Consider the following 18,134-nt stretch of genomic DNA (forward strand, 5'->3'; position numbering starts at 1 on the left):
TCAGTCCAAGAAATTGCCTCCGTGGCACCGTTTTAGTCAACTTCTCTCCCCACTTGGCATTCCTACAGCCACTCAGTTTTCTGTCCCTGGAATCTACCTGTATGAGAGTGTCGTGATTGGTGCTCTGCTGTACAGCCTGCAGCCTTTGAGTCACTCGGCATGATGCACTTGAGTTTCCGTCCACACTGTGTGTGTCAGTAATGGTTTCTTTTTTATTTCTGGGTATAGTTGTTCATATATATACGTACCAGAGTTTTTGTTTTGTTTATTCATTTACCAATTGAACATTTCTGTTTCCAGTTTGGGGCAATATTAAAGAAAAGCACTATAAACATTCATTTAAGGTGTTTACATGAACATAGGTTTTCGTTTCTGCTGTGTAAATACAGAGTAGTGGGATTGCCTTAATCATACGATAAATGTATGATTAATTTATAAGAAACTGCTGGGCTGTTTCCCAAAGTGGTGGTACCATTCTCAGTTCCCAAAGCAGTATATGTGAGTTACATTTCCTCTGCTTATTGTCAGTTTGGTTTTAAGTATTTGAATAAGTGTGCATACATATCTCATGGTGGTTTTAATTTACAATTTCTTAATATCTAAATATGTTGAACGTCTGTTCATGTTCACTTATTTGCCATCTGTAACTATTTTGGTAAATGTATGTTCAAATATTTTGTCTGTTTTTGTAATTTGAGTTTTCTTCTCACTGAGATATGAGTGTTCCTTATTCCACTTATGAGCCCTTTATCTGTTAGGAACTTTGCAAGTATATTCTCCCTGTGTGTGGCTTGTCCTAACGGTGTCTTCCAAAGAGTCATTTTAAAATTTTGATGAAGTTCATTGATCAGTTTTCTTATTTTATGTATCATACTTTTATTGTTGTATTTGTAATTTTTTTTCCTAGTTCAAGATCACAAAGATTTCTCTTGTATTTTCTTTTTGAATTTTTAGAGTTGTTCTTACATTTACTTATGTTTATTTCTAATTAATTTTTGTTTATAGTACAAAGTATGGATCAAAATTCACATTTTTTGCATATGGATATTCAGTTGTTCCAGTACTGTTTTTGAAAAGATTGTTTTAAAAATATTTTTTTCTTTTGAAAAGTATAATACATTGATATGATTTTTAAAAATTCAAACATTGTGAAAGTGTTCACAGTGAAAATTTGTCTTTTTCTTAACTCTGCCCCCACTGCCTCTCTTCCAGAGGCAGCTGCTGTTACCACAGACAGTCTGCGCGTGTACATGTCTTTCTGCTGCTTCTCCTTTCTAGTAATCAAAGTTATCCTGTTAAAAAGTTTAGCTCAGCCCTGGCTGGTGTAGCGCAGTGGATTGAGCACTGGCCTTCGAACCTAAATGTCGCAGGTTTGATTCACCGTCAGGGTACCTGCGTGGGTTGTGGACCAGGATCCCAGTTGAGGGGGTGGGAGAGGCAAACTAATTGATGATTCTCTCTAGCATCAGTGTTTCTCTCCCTCTCCTTCTACTTCCTTTCCCCTCTCTCTAAAAATAAATGAAATCGTTTTTAAAAATTAAAAATAAAAGAAAAAGTTTAGTTCACATATCGCTGTGCTTTAAAACCTCACAAGGCCCTAAACAGTCTGTATTTGTACGGACTGTATTTGTACGCCCCCATGCGCACACTCACCCACCCCTCATTGCCTGCCTCTCCCACTGCTCTTCTCCTCATCTCTTACCTCCTTGCCCTCTGTCGTTTCCACATACACAAAGTGTGTTCCCATTCCAGGGCCTCTGCACTTCCAAATTCATTTGCCTAAAATTCTTTTTCCTTTCAGATATCTGGTAAAACTTGCTTCTTGCATTCTTCAAGGCTTTTCTCAAAGGTCACCTTCTCGGGGATGTTTTCCCTGACACCCTAGTTTAAACCAGCAAATTATGTACCCCGTCGCTCTGTCATCCTTCTTGCTTTGTTTTTCTCCATTGCTGTCATTACCTACCAATATGCTTCATAATTTATTTAATTTTGTTGATTGTTTTTTAATGCCCCACTGGAATATAAGCTTCATGAGGACAGGAATTTCTGGGGGTGGGGGGGTTCCCATTGCTTTCTCCCATGCCCAGAATAATGCACTTAAGTATTTATGAAGCCTGAAGGCCTGAAGATGTCACACAATATTGTTTTTACATATAGTGTAGATGAAAACTAAATTGTGACTTTCCATAACTTATTTATTCATATGTATATAATTTTTATTGATTTTATTTATTCTGTATATTTTAGTTAAAGATGTGTGTACTGCTCTTTGTAGAAATTGCAGATTTTGGCTTCTTCCTATGTCTTTGACTATTTCAGAAAGTTTACTTAAATTGGACTTTTAATTTCCACCTGTGACTGTACGCTTAAGTATGTAGGAAAACATGTTTTGAGATGTAGAAATTTCCCTTAGATTATAGAGAGTAAATTTCATCTAGGTAAAAAGATGTTACACTTACATAGATTGAGGCAGCATGTATGTCCTAGACTGGCAAATTCTGTTCTGAACTTTACTACTAAATTGGTGAGTGTTCCAAGACAAAAACATCTATGCTGCTTATTTTGGCATAGATTGCCAGCTGTAAGCTGAGGAATTTCAGCTTTGCTCCCCTCATGTGATGTGATGACAGCACAGTTACCTGTCCTCTGTTGAAAGGGTGTAGTCCATGACTCAACAAGCTATGGTGATGTGGTTTCAGAGAGAACTAAAAGGAAGAACTCTGTTCACAATATTGACTTGGATTGGAGAGCGCCGAACCCTAACCACTAGACCACCAGGGAACTTTTGACTTGGATTTGAGATACATTATTATTTACAATTTATTTAGTTCTTAGAGGTCCTGAAGATTTTTCTTCGGTGGCTTCAGCACTTGGAATAGACTACCTGTGACCCTTAAAATAATCCCAAACTCTGAAGCCAGTACTTCTCTCACTTTAGTGTACTTCTCATACTTGAGCAAACACTAAAATTTCCTGGAAGACTTGATTTAAAAAAGTAGATTGTTGGGCCCCAACCCCAGAACATCTGACTCCGTAGGTCTGAAGAGGGACCCGAAATACTACATTTCTAAAAAGGTCCCAGGTGGCACTGATACTACCATTTGGGGACCACACTTTGAAAATCACACAAATAAGATGCCATTGAAAACCCAAGACACCTATAAAAAACCTGTTTCATCATAAGGAAACTGTGTGACGGGGGCCAGCAGCGCTAAGGGAACATGCACTACATTTTGTTCTTTGGTTTGTCATCATGGAGCACTTTAAGAAGCCAAACAGAAAACAGGAAGCTCTGTGCTGGGGTGTTCAGATGAATATCTCAGCCAGCTGAGGTAAAGTATCATAGCTGTAGCCCTCTTTAAGTTCTAAGACTAGAATTGCAGACTTTAAAAATCTTGGGTTATCTCTTGTGGGTGTGCCTCGGTTGGGCCTCCTCCTGCAGAGTGGAAGGTTGCAGGTTTGATTCCTGGTCAGGGCACATGCCTGGGTCGTGGGTTCAGCACCCAGCCGGGGCACATGCAGGAAGCAACCAATCAATGTTTCTCTCCCTTTGTTTCTTCCTCTCTTCTCTCTAGAATCAATAAAAGAAAAAAATTTAATCTGTCAGCAAACATGAAAAATCTGTGGAACCCCTGTATCCCTAGATGGAACAGGTGGACCCTGATCTCTGGGATTTAATTTGTCTCATCTCTGGTATCTTGAGATTTATAGTACCCTTTATTTTAAATTGCAGTTTCTAAAAAATGAACATAAAATCTTCTGTGATAAAATTGCCCTTAACTTTTGAGTTACATTTATAGTGAGTTCATTCATATAACTAAAAGTACTTTGGCAAAACCTTTAAACTCTTTTAAGTTCTCACAAGTAATTTGCTGTGTATGTACGACAGTTACAGCGTCAAGATAACAACCTTACCATGAACAGGAAGAAATTATATTTTCTAATAACAACTGATCCTTTAAGACAAGTTTGAATAAAATAATCTATCAAGGAAGTGAAACATAAATGACTGAAAGATGGCCAAAGAAAGGGTTAAGTGGAATGAGAAGTTTAGATGCATTCCCCTTTAACACTGAATCTTGTCTCTCCAAACTAACCCTTAAATCTTTAAGCATAGTAAGTCAGGTTGGAGTCATTAGGAAACATGAATAGCATCTTGTAAGTGCTAGTAAAAGTCACTGTTTGAAAGTTATTTTTTTTTATTTTTGAAAAAGGTGAAGAGATTTTTTTTTATTTTCTAATATATTTTATTGATTATGCTATTACAGTTGTCCCATTTCCCCCCTTCACTCCCCTCCACCCTGTATACCCTCTCCTACCCACATCCACCCCTTTAGTCATGTCCATGTGTCATACTTATAAGTTCTTTAGCTTCTACATTTCTCATACTATTCTTACCCTCCCCCTATCTATTTTCAACCTACCATCTATGCTACTTATTCTCTGTACCGTTTCCCCCTCCTCCTCCTGCTCCCCTGTTGCTAACCCTCCATGTGATCTCCATTTCTGTGGTTCTGTTCCTGTTCTAGTTATTTGCTTAGTTTCTTTTGGTTTTGCTTTAGGTGTGGTTGTTAATAATTGTAAGTTTGTTGTCCTCTTACTATACATGTTTTTTTTTAATCTTCTTTTCTTAGATAAGTCACTTTAACACTTCATATAATAAAGGCTTGGTGATGATGAACTCCTTTAACTTGGCCTTATCTAAGAAGCACTTTATCTGCCCTTCCATTCTAAATGAGCGCTTTGCTGGATAGAGCAATCTGGGATGTAGGTCCTTGTCTTTCATGACTTGGAATACTTCTTTCCAGCCCCTTCTTGCCTGTAAGGTCTCTTTTGAGAAATCAGCTGACAGTCTGATGGGAACTCCTTTGTAGGTGACTGTCACCTTACCTCTTGCTGCTTCTGGGATTCTCTCCTTCATTTTTATTTTGGCTAATGTAATTATGATGTGCCTTGGTGTGTTTCTTCTTGGGCCCAACTTCTTTGGGACTCTCTGAGCTTCCTGGATTTCCTGGAAGTCTATTTCCTTTGCCAGAATGGGGAAGTTCTCCTTTATTATTTATTCAAATACATGTTCAATCTGTTGCTCTTCCTCTTCCCCTTCTGGTACCCCTATAATTTGCATGTGGGAACATTTAAAGATGTTCTGGAGGTTCCTAAGCTTCTCCTCGTTTTTTTGAATTCTTACTTCTCCATTGTTTCCTGTTTGTTTGTTTCTTTCTTCCTTCTGGTCTATTGTTTTGAGTCCCAGTTTCCTTCCCATCACTGTTGGTTCCCTGTGCATTTTCCTTCATCTCTTTTATGGCAACCTGCATTTGTTCATCTAATTTGTGCTCAAAATCAACCAATTCTATGAGCTTCCTGATCACCAGTGTTTTTGAACTGTGCATCTGATAGGTTGGCTATCTCTCGGTCGCTTAAAATGATGAGTCCTGGGGCATTGATTTGTTCTTCTGTTTGAGACATGTCTTTTTTTTTTTTGGTCTGGTTGCTTTTGTTACAGTGAGGGGTGGAGCCTTAGGTGTTCACCAGGGCTGGGCACCCCAGTCACTAGATTGTGACGTTGTGTGTGAGGGCAAGGGCAGGAGGGAACAATGGCGGTAGCTCCGTTCTCCATGGGACCTCAGACCCTTCTCTGGGATCCTGGGTTGCACACTCTGCCCTGCTCCACAATCGCCGCCTCACTGGGTCTGCCAGCTGCCGCTTGCATACTCAAGGTTCACCCGCTGCGATCTTGCACGCCCCAGGTGCCTTATGCGCTCCCGGTTGCCTTATGCACCCAATTCTCCCTGTTCTCCGCTCCAAGACCCGCACCTGGCTGCTCCTCTCTGCCCCTCCTACCGGTCTGGATGAACGGGTCTACTTCTTGGTTGTCCGACTTCCATTCAGATAAATCCTCTGTCAGTTCTGGGTGTTATTCTGCCTCTAAATTGTTGTTGTTCTAATCTTGGTTGTGCGTGAAGGTACAGTGCGTCCACCTATGCCTTCATCTTGGCTAGAAGTCCAGGTGAAAGTTATTTTAAAGCATCCATAAACTGGCAAAGACTTACAGAATCAACTCTTTCAGAACTCTGAAGTCTAATCAAAGACTTACCTCAACCAGGGAGACTGATTAATTAAGAAAAGGGCAGCTGATTGGGGGCATTTCAGGAGGTCACTGGCTGACCACTGAGGTGACAGAACAGACTTTAGTGATCACACCTGACAAGGAATACAGTCTTTGTGAAATGATTTGGAAAAAGCCACAAAATAGATGGCTGAAGCCCTTAACAATCAACAGCAACAAAACCTGAGGCAGGGGGAGAATCAGATTTCCGCTTACCATATTGTAATGTCCAGTTTTCAACAAAAAGTTACACAACATACACAGAACACGGGAAAGGATGGCCTGTTCTTAGGGGGAAATAAAACAGCAGAAGCTTTCCCTGAGGGGGCCCAGATTTTAGACTTAGTAGACATTGGCACATTTAAGACAGTTGACTTAAAGTCTAAGAACTGAAGTAAAACAGGAAAATGATGTATAAACAAAATTATAATACCAACAAAGAGAGAAATTATAAAGATCTAGCTAGATGTGCTAAATTGCACGTGCTAACTGTTGAAGGACTTAATCCCTGGGGCATGTTTAAAAAAGCAAAAGACATAGGGGGCATTTGGAGTCTGTGTGTGTTGGTGTGACCCGAGATAACGTAGGCCTGTAAAGCGTCTGTTGGACAGGAGGGTGTCACAGGAGCTGGGTTCCTGTTAACCTCCCATGTACTGGCTGGTTTATCTTGGAACAGGAGCCAAGTCTCTTATCTTTAGTTTCTGCTCTGTGAAACACAGAGCATTGTTCTACAGACACACAGTGAAGACCCAGTGAGACGGCACAGCAGTGCTGAAATTGTGAGGCATCCCTACGTTCGTCCTCCAGAAGAACCAACAACCTAGTGATTAAAAAGGAAGAGAATGTTTATTCATATCTGTATAGAGACATATGCTATCTAGTTCTCAATAGAGGCTCTGTCCTGGAGTTAAAGAACTCTGCAGACTGCAGCATCTGTTCAGGTGATCATTACACCCACAGGAGGAATTGTAATTCTGTTACCCTGTCACCAATTAGGTCTTTTATTTCTCCTTTCCCAGAATTTTGCCACTTTCAATATCACTAGAAGATAACCTACAACCATCATAAAATCAAGACTGGATGAGCTTGGTCCCCTCTCTGTCATACAGATCATTAACAGAAAGGAGTTCTATGAAATAGTGAAGTGTGTGCAGTCAGCTGGTACAAGTTCAGCCAGTAACAGACATTTACCAGCTTCTTGAGAAAACCATTAGTCAGGAGAGAGACAGCTGTTGAAAAACAGTTGTACTGATGCCACCGGGAAACTGAAGATTATCTTTCATTGGTTAATTTGAAAGAAAGGCACAAATAAACAAAATCCAGCCTAATTCTAAAAATCTTGTGGTCAATATTATCTATCTAGAACAACAGTTTTCATCCCAGTTCCTCACACATAATTAAACTAAGTTTCATTTCCTTTTCTTTTATTCACTCGCTGGTCCAAAAGTTAGCAGTGAAAGGACCAAAGCTCACAACAGCCCAAGGAGTGACGACAAACATCCAGGCTCACTGTGCTGATTAGTAAAGTAATACTTTCCAGTTAGCACCTTCTTTTTAAGTAACACCAAAAAATCCACCTTAACAAAATCGATGATTTAGGATCTGTTTATTGGCCTCCCTGAAGGATTCCTAGAAAGTCTTTTCATTATTTAAAAATACTTAGTTTACAAAGTCACTTTACACGAAGCTTTTCAGCGATAGAACTTTCCCAGAGTGTGGTCTTCTGCTTTGAAATGCATTTGATATTTTGGAGAAAATACTGTAAGTTTCTGGTGAATTGTCCTTTACTGTTACTATGCAACTTTGCTTTTCTTTATCCCCAGCTCCTAAAATTTACATTTTATTCTCTTTGGGGATAGGTACAGAATTTTCACAGCTGCATTCAGGTAACTGAAGACTTTGTGTCTCCAGAACATCTTGTACAGTCATTTCATTTAACACAGGAACTGAGACTTTTAAAGGATGAAATCAACTATGATGATAAACTGCAGGTAAGAGCGGCTGTGTCGCAGGTTTTTATATTCAGAGGTGTGACATGTGCACACCAGCTCAGGCAGCCATGGCCTAGTTTGTCAACTTATGGTAACGGCCAAAGATTGATACCAATAAGCACCTAACTCTGTAATTTTTAGTGGGCCTGATTTTAGCTTTTGGTTTAACATTTTTTAACGCTGACATTTATTTCTCTTGAATTTGACTTTTCCTTTTTGAAAAAAAATATTTTAAAACAACAGTTTTAATTTATTAATTCATCTCCAGCTAAAGGGAGTAGAAATCCTAGCATAATTCTAAAAAATCTTTTTCAGGTTAAAAACATCTTATATCATGCAGTCAAGGAAACGGTGAGAGCTTTGAAAATACATGAAGATGAAACAGAGGATATGGAAGAAAATTAGGTGTGTTCCATCCAGTTTGCTGTCTGTAGACCATTGAAGTGGGGTTACTTACTCTGGAGTGATGATATGCACACGCACACTGACTTACGCTTCATAAAACCATCAGTGCCAAGAAATCCTCTGTGTAGTAATCACTTGTTACTGACACCACGGCAGTACAGCATCAGTCGCAGCTCCTATGAGTACATGTTAGTTATTAGAACAAGCTACGTTTAAAAAGCAGCACTTCATAGCTGTTTTTGTATTATAGTGTACATGATGTTTGTGAAAATGCCAGATTTAAAATGATGTATTTATTTTTGGAAAAAAATACAAAATTCTATGCTATATTGTTGATCAAGTGTAAATGTGACCTTGTACAGTTTACTAAAATAACCGATATTTTTCACTACATTGAGACAGTTACTGTGAGAATAGGACACGAACACCAGCTATCGCCTGCATTTGGGAACTTGCTGAATCGCACAGCATTCATGTCATAATCAGAAAATTACTGCCAAATAATTGTAAAAATTGTAAAATATAAAGTATATAAAGCAGATACTAAATACAGACACTTCAATATTTTGTTGAAGCTATTGACTGTACAATTAAACATTTTCAAAAGGTGTAATTTATTTAAAATTGTCTCATTTTGCTAAAAATTTATGTGAACTTTTAAAGCTAAATATTAAACTTAATATGCTATGTAAATATATACATATATACATTTAATGATGTATTTTTTTAAAACATTGACTTGCTTTTATTTGTTAAGTGCAAGTGTTACATATGGCTTTGTACATTAAAGTTGAAAGGGGTTTTACATTTTTCATTAAAAGAACTTTATCAAAAATGGGCTTGCTTCTTCATAATCAAGGTGACTTATTGGCATTTTCTTGTAACATTGTGTTCTTTGCTGAAACATTTCCCCCATATCTTTTACAAGCTTTTTTCAGCTCTTTCAGACTCATAACAAATAGGTGCCTCAGCTTACGTGTCCTTCTGGCCCAACTAAAAAGAAAACAGGGAGCTCCATCATTGTCATTTATGAACACATTTGGTTGAAACACATTAACTTTAAAAGCTATGATTATGAGAATATGCAGTTTCAAATCAGTTTTTGTAGCAGAGATGGCTGCCAATAACTGTTGAGGGCTGGAGGAAGAGAGAGGAAGCAGGTGGCAGGAAGAGCCTGAAGTTGGTCCATCTGGATTGAATATGGTTTTTCTACTTTCTGTGTGACCTTGATAAGTTGCTTTAATTTGGACTTGGGACTTTAATAGGTGACCGCTGTTAATCGCTGAATTGTCTGAGGGTCATACAATCCTACCATTTGAATTTTACTGGAAGTACGCAGCCCTCCTTTGGCACCTGCAGAATATTGAGGAGACCGCCTTCTTTCTTTACTTTTTTTTATGAATTTATTGGGGCGACAGTCACAAAATTGCACAGTTTTCCGACACACCATCTGTACACCATTGTGTTCTCCATCACAAGTCAACTCTACACCAGCCTTTTCTTCCCATTTAGGAAGCACATACTTGAAAAGAAAAACATGGTAAGCCCACATTGTAACCTTGCAGGTTGCTTAGTTTTTATTTGTTACACTCACCATTTGGCTCCATGGAGTCAGTCACCCACCTTCTGCCCTTGGCCATGTCCAGCCAGGGATGCGCGCATTCACATCTCATGATGGGAGGTGATGCTCCCCTCCTGCCCCCAGCACGAGGGTTAACGGGGTGGATGACAACTTTGGTCTACCAGGGAAAAAATTGGGCTGATGAATAAATAATTCAAGTGATTACAAGAACTTTCTTCTGTAAATTTCAAACTTTTTTTTTTTTGACTTTGTGATCAGTATATTAAGGAGACATACTTTTAAAGAATGGTTGAATTCTGGTATTCACATTTAAGCTTGTGAAGATGACTTGAACATACAAGTAAAGCTATTCATAATCTGCTCTACTACTAAGATTATATTACAGTTACTTTGGAGCACAAGTTAAATGGTTCAAAGTATAAGCCTTTAGCATACTTAAAAAACAAAGTGTCGCAAGCCCTCAAAAAACTGTGTTATGATAAACCTCTTGTTTAGAAAGTTATTTCTGGCACTGTTACCACAGGCTAAATTATACAGCATGCCATTTTCAACTAACATTTGAGGCAATAGAATAAACGCAGAAGCATCACAATGAATCCCACTTAATAAAATTTAGATCAACACTTCCCTACAAATTAAGTTCTTTGCCAGTTAAATACAGAGCTTTATTTTCATAGCTTAGTAAGTAAAGTTCATACACTGAAGTCAATACATGCAACTAGCATTTCGATCTAAGCCAATCCATGCAGTACAAAGCTGAACTCAGTTATAAAGTAAGACCTAACAATGGCAGAGGAAGAAAAATTTAAGTGGGAGTTTACTCTTTAACTTAAAAGCACTGCTGTAGTTCAGTGTTTAAAATACAAACAATAGCAAGTGGCGAGCATATTTCCATTATAGTCCACTCACTACTGCATATAAAATACCAGCTGGTGAGTTTTATTTACTTGCCCTTGTGAGAGGTCTGACCGAACCACCCACTACTGTAGGGTGGCAACTGTCATCCTCAGGTGCTTCTGCATTGGGATGGTGCTGTCTTTCTCAACGGGTCAAAATCCAATGGTTGGCTCTACCTGGTCCATTTCACCAATCTTCTACTTTTATTCTTGGGGTTTTCACAGCACATAATGTTTATCAGGAGAGAGCCAATTCTCAGGAAAATTGGCCTTAGCATTATTCACTGGTTACATGACCCTTTTCGTGTGCTCCATGATAAATTGGCATGCTTTCACTTGGTGCACACTGGGTAGACCATGCTTGGCAGACTGACCTGGGTGAGAGTTGATGATTCGGTTTGAAAGCCACACAGTGCTTCAATCAGCAGTATATCCATAGACATGAAAAGGCCATCTCATGGAGTGGAAATATGGGCCTGATCTGAACCCATCTCTCACCCTAGCCAATGGTTGGAGCATCATCTACACTGGAAGGTTGCCAGTTTGATTCCCAGTCAGGGCATATACCTTGGCTGAGGGTTCAATTCCTGGTCGGGTTGTATATGGGAGGCACCAATTGATGTTTCTCCTTAGCCCTCCCCCCCAAAAATAAAAATTTTAAAATAATAATATCTCTTGGGTCCAGTACTGGTTCTTGGTCTCAACTGTAATCTCATCTGACCATCTTCATGCCTTTGCCAATACGAACTTCAAGAAACCTGTTGACTGCCACCCTTTCATTGGAGCTTTCACATCTATCTTCAGGACCCACCCTGGCACTCCATGACCAGGACTGAACTTGCTGAACTATCCCTGGTCCTACCTGAGGAATTCTTACTTGCAATCCCAGTACCTCAGCAACTGGGGCAGCAACTGTGCTGCTCCTTGTCACCTTGGCCTTCACATTTATAAATCACAGTCTTGCACAGTGTTTTGGTTGCACCATTGTATGAATCTAAGGTTACTGAGAGCTGATGCACATTTGTCTTGTACCTTTCCTTTCTCCAGAAAACAAAGATGTTCATACTGTCCCACCTTTTACTTCTCTTTTTTCCTAGAATTCTCTACATCAGAAAACACTTTCTGAGCTTGACAAGTCTGCTTAAACTCCATTTAGATTCCCCTCAGGGAGGTACTTCCAGGCTACTTGTTTCCTATCAACCTTTTTCAGTTCTTCCTGGGTGGCATTGGTTTTACCTCAAACAGTGATTTCTTTCACCAGTTTCTACAGCCAGTAGGCCGGGGAGGCAGGAAGGAGCGTGTTCTCATGTGCAGTTCAGGCAGCCTCCACCCTCCACCTCTCACCACCAAGTGTTTTGGAAAGTTCTCGGTTTTTGACTTTCTAATACTATTTTTCAACATGTGCTTCAACTTATTAAATGGTATATTTTGCTTAATGCTTTCACAGGTCACATGATTTAATTATGATGTGAAATTAATTTCAAGCCCAACATAATTCCAGAGTAGACTACCTCCCGCTGGTCCCCTAAACATCAACCAAGAGTCTAAAGCCTGGGTGATTTTCTTCCAAAAGGGTTTCTTTTTTTAAGATTTTATTTTTAAAGGGAAAGGGTGAGAGAAAGGTAGAAAAACATCAATGTGTGGTTGCCTCTCAAGTGCCCCCCACTGGGGACCTGACCCACAACCCAGGCACGTGCCCTAGACTGGGAATCAAACTGGCAACCCTTTGGTTTATAGGCCGGCACTCAATCCACTGAGCCACACCAGCCAGGGCTTCGTCCAACAGGTTTTTGCTTTTGCTGTTGTGTGAACCACCCATACAACCCCTGCAGAGCAGCTGAAGCTAAGACAGATCACGCCTGCCTGACAGTGGCTTTCAAAGCAAACTCATCCAATGAAAGTATTCTCTCCATGGTCAGAATTCCATGCTAGTGACCTAATTCTTGGTGAAATGGGGTTGGGGAAAGAAGGCCATAACACATTGTTAAAAATATTTGTTGGCTCAGAAGGCTGAGGAGATTCCTGATGGAGCAATTCCTCTGACCATTAACCTTGTTCCCGCCAACCTTTTTGTTAGCTTAGATGCTGCTCAAGTATGAAAACATCTGAGCATGCCCATTTCTTCCAGGCAGTGACACAGTATTAAATGTGTAGAATAATTTAGAAAACGTCAAGGTAAAGATTATAAAGGGGAACTTGCGTTAAATATTTATTTCCTCCCTGCTTCCCACATTATAGTGGAATGTCATTTGGACCTGAATACGAATTCCTTTTTCTGGTTAATAAATTACATTGTGTCCCAGTACATTTCTCTTCTGCCTGACAATTTGGAAGGTAACACCCATGCACATTATTGTCCTGTTACTTCCTTTTGGCAGATGGGATATGGGTTTAATGATATCTGGGCAAGTTCAGTGACCATCAGAAGTGTGCTCTCACAGCTTTAGTTGACTGTGTGTGTACACACACTATAGACGTGGATTCATAATGTTCTATTTCTAGATGCCAACCTACCACAGGTGCTCTCCCACACCCGATCAGGATTGTCGGCCATGGGAGGAAAAGGAATGATATAATAGGTGCTATTCAGTATCCTACACACTTTGAATTGGGATATAGCAAATATACAAAACTGTCCTATCAGGTCTGTCACCGAGATTCAAACTCAGACTTTCCCTTACTACAAAAGCTATCACACCTTGATAGTTACTCCTTGAAACCATATGGAAGATACAGCAACTGAGTAGTATACAAAGTACTTGGGCTCTCACAGCAATCAATCTGGCTGTTAATGAAAGCAGGGACGTTCAAACAGAAATGAAGTGTTGGCAAGCTCTTGGCCACTGGCTGCACACAAAGTGAGTTCCCCTTCTTGACCAGACTTTCACGGGTAAGTTCAGTGGTTCAGCTCTTTGTAAATCAGCCCATCTTTTCTGTGTCTGGCCTGTGAAAAAGACCTTGGCCCTAGCCCTGGCTGGTGTGGCTCAGTGGATCGAGCACCGGCCTGTAGACCAAAGGTTGCCAGTTCGATTCCCAGTTAGGGTATATGCCTGGGTTGTGGGCTAGGTCCCCAGATGGAAGGTGTGAGAGAGGCAACTGATCGCTGTTTCTCTCACACATTTCGTTTCTCTCCCTCCCTCTCTCTAAAAATAAATTAGTAAAATCTTAAAAAAAAAAAAAAAACCAAAACCAAGGATGGGTGTTGTGTGTGTGGGTCATAGGACCAAGGTAGGTCATACAGGGTTACTAAGCAGGAGCTCGTGATAAAGGGCACATAGGGATCACTTCCCCCCAGCCACCTGTGCCTTGCAAAGCATATACAAAGTATTTTCCATTCCTCAAAATCGTAACCTGAACCTGGCCTCCTCACTTTCAGCACATGGTTAAGACAATCCACACAAGCCTCCCCCAGATTTCTTCATGTGTCCTGCCATGACACCGACCAAACTCACAACTTCCCCCAATTGACCCGACGCATTTCTTTAATGCTGCCCTCTCCCTAGCTACCTGCTCCCAGCCCTCTGACTGGGTTCTCCCAGGAAGGCTGCACCAACTGTGTTAGCTTTAGTGGCAGAAGGTGGTGGTTCATTAAATAATCTGGTGCTTGTACACAGATTGCATATTAAAACTGAAAGTTTTTTTCTGCCTATACATGTCTATAAACCACTCGAATATAATTATTTACTAGAGTATTTAAATATTAGCGACCAACTAAGATTTTTTAACCGTAGCCCATCAAACTGCCTTTGACCCAAGTTCCTCACTGTCCACTAGATGGCACTGTTCATCAGCCATCACTGTGAAAAGTAATCCCATCTGAGGCAAAACAGACAAATCTGAAGAAATTTAAACCAAGCCACTTGCTCCTGCAGAGGTCTCCAAATAGGCTACACTGGTATTATGACAAAAATATAAAGATCATTTCTAATTTCTACATATATAGTCCACTAGTCTAGAATGATTCAGTAACTACTTAGTATTATTAATTTAATTCATGTCTTACCTCTTCAAGTTATGCACACCCTATGGGCAGACTGCCTCACACCAGCATCTTTTAGAAGAAAACTTTAACCACAACTCCCCACAAATGAAAAGGGATAAACCACAGAAAATGGACATTAGGTTTTTTACAGTTGGGTGTTAAGAATGAAGTCAACCTTCACCAGGTGAGCCCCAACTTTTGGGGGAGCAGAGTAGCTGAGGTGCAAGTGTGGTATGCTGTGCCTGAGAAGTTTGTTGTTAACAGGGAGTAGGATGTGTTGGTGGGTGCTGAGGTGGAAGCAGAGACTCATGAGTGCAGGGCCCACCATTTTTCCAGGAGACTGACATTAGAAATATATTTGACTCCAGCCATCTGGGATGAGCCACTTTCAGTCACCATGTCAACAAATTCATTTGCATTAAAATTAGTAAAGCCCCACTTCTTGGAGATGTGGGTCTTCTGGTGTCCAGGGAACCTGAATTTGGCTCTGTGTAGGGCCTCAATCACATGCTCCTTGTTCTGCAGCTTGATGCAGATGAACATAAGAAGTTGTCCAGTGTGGACCCCGGGCACTGTGCCCTGGGGCTTTCCAAAGGCACCCGCACACCTGTCTGGAGCCTGTCAGCCCCAGCACAGGCCATCTCGTTGATGCGGATGACATGGAAGGGGTGGAGACACACTCGGATGTGAAAGCCATTGTTGCCACAGCTTTTCACCCAGTACTTGTTGACACAAATATGGGAAGTCTCCAGGGCTTCGGAGGAGAGCTGCTCGTATTCCTCTGACACGCTATGGTCACAGGGTGGGAGCTCGTCCACTTTTGCCTTTTCCCGCCTCAGGTCAAAGATGCAGATCTTGGCATCAGAGACATATGGGTAGAAGAGAGACTTTGGGTACAGCTTGTTCTCATAATATCGGTAACAGTGGGTGGGTCAGCGGCCCATGGCGACACCAGGATCTTCACTGGCTCACTGAAGGGAAAAAGCTGGGGAGAAATTTGAATGACCAGGTCCCTTGGCCACAGCAGGAAAACTCAACAAGTCAGCCCCAGTGTGGCCCAGTAAAAACAGCACAGGACTATTAGACACCCTGACTCTTGGTTCTGCCCCCGATCCGGCATAAACTTCACATAACTCAGTCTTCTGGGCCTCAATTTATTTCTTTGTACAATAATAGGTCTTAAAAGGCCCTAAAAACTGTAACATCTAAAATACATTAAAACAAAAAAGTACCTAGAAAGTGTTAAAAGCAGTTTTCAAGAATGTAGTTAACATTTTGAATTGACTCACCTAGAGACAAAGCACTTTTCACTATTTCAATAACCTTGATAAAACACAGACAATGGCTTTAATCAGGAACTATTTTGAAAACACCTTCTGATTCTGGTCTCTCAAGCGCGGTTCTGAGGAAGCATGGATGACTTGTGGTTACCACAGACGCACAGCTAAGATTCGGACTACATTTTACTTACTTCCTGAAATTGTTTTATTGTCATTCTGTGAAAGCCAAAAATAAAAAATCAGGACTTGGCTCTCTGGGCTTTTTTAACACCCAGTAGTATCTGTGTTCAGTAGCAAGATGCCACCACTGAGTAGGGAAAGACAACACCTGCCACACTTCCTTCCTGTACGTGCACAGCGCATTATTTGGTGGAAGCAAGCTATTCTTAAATAACTTTCAGTGCCTTAGACTGGACTGAGAAGACACAAGAACACCTAAAACCCCAAATATGAGATGGGCCATGTGCCCAGAAGCTAGGTAGGTCACAGTTCAGTAAAACAGGTGTTTTTTTGTGGGAGACACTGTGCCAGGATGCTGCAAAGATACCATGTCATCCTGGTCAAAAGGCACATATGCTCTATGAAGAGACTGAAACACAAAACTTAAAAACCAGGCCCCAGCTGGGTAGCTCAGGTTACAGCAGCACCCCGATGTGCCAAGGTTGTGGGTTCCATCCCTGGTCAGGGCACATAAGAGAATCACCAGGGAATGCACAGATAAGTGAAACAAGGAAACAATAAATAGTGTGAAGAGCTTCAAAGACTGTGAAAAATATTAGTTCACATGACGTGCACTTGTTAGTGGGAGGGCACAGAACATGGGTCCTATAAAATCCACGTCAAACTGCCAACAGTAACGGGAGAGCGAAGTCGGGGAGAGAGAAGGCAGCAGCAGCAGACAAGGAACATGATTTTCAAAGTATTTGTGTCAAAACTTAGCAAAGCTCACTTTTAAAGGAGAAATAGCGAGCCCTGACTGGTGTGGCTCAGTGGGCTGGGCGCCATCCCACAAACCAGTTCCAGTTTGATTCCAGGGCAGAGCACATGCTTGGTTTGTGGGCCAGGTCTCGGGCTGAGGCTGTGCGAGAGGCAACCAATCAACATTTCTCTCCCTCTCTCTACAAATACATGTATAAAATGTTTTTAAAAATAAAATGGCCAATAATTTTTGGCATAAGCTGTTAAATCTGAAGTTTTACAAGGAAGGCTAGGCAAGTGAAATATTCAACAATGAAATGGGCAAATTAATATAACTTTTAACAGAGAGAACTCTTTTTGAGATATTTTAAGAAGCTGGTTTATTTTTGGTTTCACCTGTAGCAAGATGACGCAAGTAAAAATGTGACATCTCCACGGTCACTTCATCTCATCCTACTTCTGCTAGTTTCGTCACTGAACACGTGAGTGCAACCCTACCTGTCAACCCCACCGCCCCTGGTTTCCTCAGGGGAGGCGGTACGCTGTTCCTGTGTATTTCCATCACTCCCACAATTCCACGCAGTAAACCAAATCTATGCTTTCGACACACCTAGTGGCTTACACCCAAATGTGCTTCACCCTCTATCCTTCTCGCCTTCCCGTCCTGGAACCCCAGGACTGCCAGAGAGGAGAATGCTGGGTGCCAGGTACCGGGCACAGCAGCTCCAGCCTGAGTACAGTGCTGCTGCTTTTCCTGTGTGCTAGGACAGGGAAAAGGCTCAGGACTAATTTAGACCTCAGGAACTTCTTTGTTCTTTCACCCTAGTTAGGGGAGAAATGGACCATAAAACACTGAAGAAAATCTTCAACATACCAAAGTAATCATCTGACAGAATTTCTTCAAATTCATATTAAAAATTTACAACACAGAAACCACACAAAACTTGCTTTTCAAGTAGCATCCACATTCAACA

The 18,134-nt window shown here is 40.8% G+C and overlaps 1 protein-coding gene and 1 pseudogene across 6 annotated transcripts in view; one reads left to right on the forward strand and one right to left on the reverse strand.

Annotated features, from left to right (window-relative positions):
• The window catches only part of JMJD1C (jumonji domain containing 1C), a 261,892-nt gene extending 252,555 nt beyond the window's left edge, over positions 1–9,337 (forward strand). For all 6 annotated transcript variants that reach the window (XM_028511400.2, XM_036026904.1, XM_036026902.1 and 3 more), the window contains 2 exons: positions 7,966–8,097; positions 8,413–9,337. In XM_028511400.2, the coding sequence (XP_028367201.1) occupies positions 7,966–8,097; positions 8,413–8,502 (222 nt within the window). In that variant the 3' untranslated portion in view covers positions 8,503–9,337. The remainder of the gene's footprint in view (positions 1–7,965; positions 8,098–8,412) is intronic.
• A 5,286-nt stretch (positions 9,338–14,623) lies between these two features.
• LOC114497663 lies at positions 14,624–15,906 on the reverse strand (annotated as a pseudogene).
• Positions 15,907–18,134: the final 2,228 nt, after the last annotated feature.

Source organism: Phyllostomus discolor, chromosome 5, assembly GCF_004126475.2.
Source record: "Phyllostomus discolor isolate MPI-MPIP mPhyDis1 chromosome 5, mPhyDis1.pri.v3, whole genome shotgun sequence".
Classification (NCBI taxonomy): domain Eukaryota; kingdom Metazoa; phylum Chordata; class Mammalia; order Chiroptera; family Phyllostomidae; genus Phyllostomus; species Phyllostomus discolor.